The 3,904-nt window shown below is 66.9% G+C and overlaps 1 protein-coding gene across 1 annotated transcript; it reads right to left on the minus strand.

The window, feature by feature from the left end:
• Positions 1-630: 630 nt before the first annotated feature.
• TMEM121B (transmembrane protein 121B) lies at positions 631-3,477 on the minus strand. The gene is given in 2 exon segments (XM_037515351.2): positions 631-3,027; positions 3,030-3,477. Coding segments are annotated over 2 exon segments (1,743 nt in total). The 3' UTR covers positions 631-1,732.
• Between the last annotated feature and the right edge of the window lie 427 nt (positions 3,478-3,904).

Below are 3,904 nucleotides of genomic sequence, written 5' to 3' on the forward strand. Positions count from 1 at the left end.
TAGATAATGTGGGACTTCACAGGGTCAGGGGCTGGGAGCACAGATACCGATCGAGTGTAAACATTCCCCCCCATTCTCGCCACCGTGAGAGTAAGGGAAGGCTCAGGAGAACCCAGCTCAAGCCACCAGCCTCTCTGGTGTCTGTCAACAAGCCCCAAAAAATTATGGAAAGAGGGGACCCAAGGGAAAAACTGAGGCCCCAAAGGTAAAAGTGAAGTGTCACTCAAAGCTGGTTACTGAGCTAAACCACAGCCCGGGACTTCTGGCCCTTTAGCCAGGTTCATTACATCACATAAGACGCATGAGAAAAGGGTGGAAAAAAATTCTTACAATTTTGTCCTTACCCCATCTTATTTCGGGGTGAAGGAAAGTGAGTATTTCCTGGCCTTGCTCCCAACTGTCATGTACCTTACCTCCCCTAAAAACACTTACCCGCCTCAAAGATCCCAAGAGTGATGTCCCACATCCAGCCTAGAGGCGGACGATACCAGGTGGATTTCCCTGGTCATCACTCTCAGCAAGAGAAATACCCGCAGGGAGGCGACACACGCCTACCCCGGCAGCCTGCCTTCTCCCCAGAGAACCTCTTAACAAGAGCAGACATCGACACCCTTGTCGATCTACACTAAGCTCCCAAGAGGAAGGACAGGTGGGGAACTGGGGTTTTCCCCCTCTGTGGGCCCATGGGAGCCCCAACTTCCAGGAATCCCACCAAAGCTGTTATTCTGAGACAAGATCTGACCCAGCCAGCAACAGACCTCAGGAAGAATAAGAGTTCTGGGTGCAGAGGCAGGGACAGAGGGAGGTCAGGCCAATGGCTGATACTCCACAGACCCTGTATGAACCGTGGGCCCCAAACCCCAGCTGGATTGTGGCCACATGGAATCAACTTCTGAGTATTTTGTCTTCATTTTTTGCAAGCAGCATCAGTGCACGATGCAAGGAAAGTTGAATGCACGGAGGTAGAAATGCTCACTCACCCAAGAAAGGGTGTAGTTTGGTCCTTAGACTATGGACCCTCTCCTCCCCCAAGCTGCGAAGAGAGGAGCAGGAAGAAGGATCCTGGGCAAGCTTGTCCCCTGGAGGAGACCGAGTGGGCAGCACCCAGGAGCCCAGCTCTTCTGGGAATTCATGGCCACAAATTCACAAGGAGAGTAGTGGTATGTGTGGTGGGAAGGGCAGGGCCTCCCTACATCTGGTGGACACAAGAAAACAACACTGCACACACACACTACACACACACACAGAGACACACACAGACATAGACTTTGCATCGACCATCTGGAAGAAATCCAATAGACACATGAGGGAAACAGTGGATTCTGGGTCAGTTTCAAGGCCTAAAAGAAGCTGGCACTTCCAAGCTAGGGGAATGGCCCAAGGCCCCGCACCTCCTGTCTGAGCACACCCTTTCCCTCCATTTTCTTCCACAATGGGTTGGATTTAGGGTGGGAGGTGGAAAAATTCAGAAGCAGAGGGACCACTCCCCTGGAGCTAGGTTTAGCGTAGGGCATGGGGAAGAAAAAAACAGGGTAAGTGGACCTTCCTCCCCCACCATGAACTGCTGGTCTCTCTCCTCACAGTCTTGATCCAAGAAATGCAGGACACGCTGGCCCACGGCCCTGCAAACAGTTACCTCTCCCAAGCGGCCAGAGCAAATCTGGGTGAGAGACGAGAGGCCAAGGGAGCCAGGGCTTCTCAACCCTAAAGGAAGGCCCCCTCCTTATTCCTCTCAATTCTGGGAGGCGACAGCCAGCGTGTTGACATAACCATGGGCGCCCCCCTCGTTCTCCGGGATGCAGTGGCCCAGCTGGGAGCCTCCCTGAGGTGCTGGTGGCGGTGGTGGCGGTGCAGAGGGTGGCGCGCCATAGCTTCCTCGGAGCCGGCTGGGGGAGGCCCGACTCCCCTGGTCCCAGCAGCCCTCCAGGGCTTCCAGGCCCCGGCAGCCCAGGAAGAAGAGGTTCTTGAGCATGAAGATGGAGAGGGGCTGCTGATAGCTCACCACCAGGAGGCAGCGGAGCGCCAGCAAGGGCACGTCCACCAAGCAGCCGCCCAGCAGGCGCAGGAGGCGGCTGCAGCTGCCGGGCCCCGAAGCCTGGCTCCAGGACGAAGTGACGGCGGCGACGTTGAGCTCATAGAGCCAGAGCACCGGCGAGGCGAGGGTGAGGAAGTAGACCGCGATGAGCAGGTAGCGCAGGTGTGCCGGGAGAGGCACGCGGCCCTCCAGCATCAGCTCCACCAGGGTGAAGCTGTCCAGCAGGTCCAGACACGTGCCCAGGAAGCAGCCGGCGGCGCGGTGCTGCTGGGGCTGCAGGAGCAGGGGTCCCGCGGAGCCAGGGGGGGCGCCCGCCTCGCTGATGGCTCGCACCAGGCTGTAGAGCAGGGGCACCGACAGCGCCATGGTGAGTCGGAAGCCCGTGGTGCCGAAGGGCGCGCGCAGCTCGATGAGGTCCAGGATGGACGTGCCCAGGATGAGCACCACCTTGGGCGTGAAGGCGATGGAGTAGATGAGCCAGGCCAGGTAGGCGAAGGCGAACTCGCCCGCCGCGCCGGCCGCGCCCAGGCCGCCCCCGGGGCCGCCCGCGCCCCCGCGGCCGCCGCGCGCCTTGGCCCCCGCGGCCGCCCCCGCCGAGGCGGCGGAGGCCGCGGGCAGGTGCAGGGGCGGCGCGGCGTGGTGGTGGTGCTGGTGGTGGCTGTGCGCGCCGCTCGCCGCGCCGCCCCGACGGCCCCGACTGTTCTTGGCGAAGAAGATGGCCCAGCCCACCACCACCACCAGGTCGGTGGCGATCCAGGAGCACCAGTACAGGTCGGTGACGGCGATGAGGTACAGGTCCAGCAGCCCGCCCTGCGCCAGCAGCAGCACCACGGACAGCGCCTGGTAGCCCCAGCGGCACCCCGGGCCGGGCGCGCAGCCGCGACGCCGGCCCCGGCGGCCGGGCCGCGCCGGGCGGCAGCAGCAGCAGCAGCAGGCGCAGCAGGGCGAGCCGCCCCCCGCGCCCGCGCCGCCCGCGCCCCCGGCCGCGCGCCCCCCGGCGCCCCGACGGCCCCGGCCGCGGGCGCGCCCCCGAAGTCCACGGCCGTCATGCTGCAGGAGGTGGGCGTGGAGCTGCCGGAGGAGGTGGGCGCCGACGAGGAGAAGGCGGCCGGCGCGGGGCCGGGGCCCGGGGCGCCCCCCTGCGCCGGGGGCCCCGGGGGCGCGGCGGCGGCGGCCGGCACCAGCGGCTTGCTGATGCTCGCGCTCTCGTCGTCGTCCTCGCGCTCCGCGCCGGTGCTGCTGCTGGGGGAGCCGCCCGCGCCGCGCCGGCCGCCGCCCCCCCGGCTGGGGCTGGTGCTGGTGCTGCTGTCGCCCGAGCCCCGCCGGCCGCGGGGGGCGCCCCCCCGGAGGAAGAGCGGCTGCAGCCGCGCGGCGGCGGGGGGCGGCGGGAAGGGGCCGGCCGAGGACGAGACCGCGCGGGGGTGGCCGAGCGCCGGGCGCATTGTCCTCCGCGGGCTCCGGGGCGCCCGGCTGCTCGCGCCCCGCCGGCCCCGGCGGGCGAGGCGGCCGAGGGGAGCCGGGCCGGCAGCCGCCTCTCCCCGGCAGCGGGGGCGCGTCCCGGCCGGGCCGCCGCGAGAGCCGGACTGGAGCCCGGGGCCGGGCGAGGCGAGCCCGGCGGCTGCGCGCGGGGGCGGGCGCGGCGCGGAGCCTCCGCGGGGACGGCGGGCGCGGGCGGGCGGGCGGGCGGGCGGGCGGGGCGGGCGCGGAGCGGCCCCGCGGGGAGGGGCGGGCGGCTGGCGGCGGGGAAACCAGGACTGGATTCGAGGGGCGGAGGCGACCAGAGGCGGGGAAAGCCCGGCTCGCCGGATCAGCGGGAAGAAAGGGGGCCGGAGAGCGCCGAGGCCAGGCCGAGAGTTGGTTTGGGGGAGC

This window comes from Talpa occidentalis, unplaced genomic scaffold (genome assembly GCF_014898055.3).
Source record: "Talpa occidentalis isolate TD23 unplaced genomic scaffold, MPIMG_talOcc4v2.1 talOcc4.16, whole genome shotgun sequence".
Classification (NCBI taxonomy): domain Eukaryota; kingdom Metazoa; phylum Chordata; class Mammalia; order Eulipotyphla; family Talpidae; genus Talpa; species Talpa occidentalis.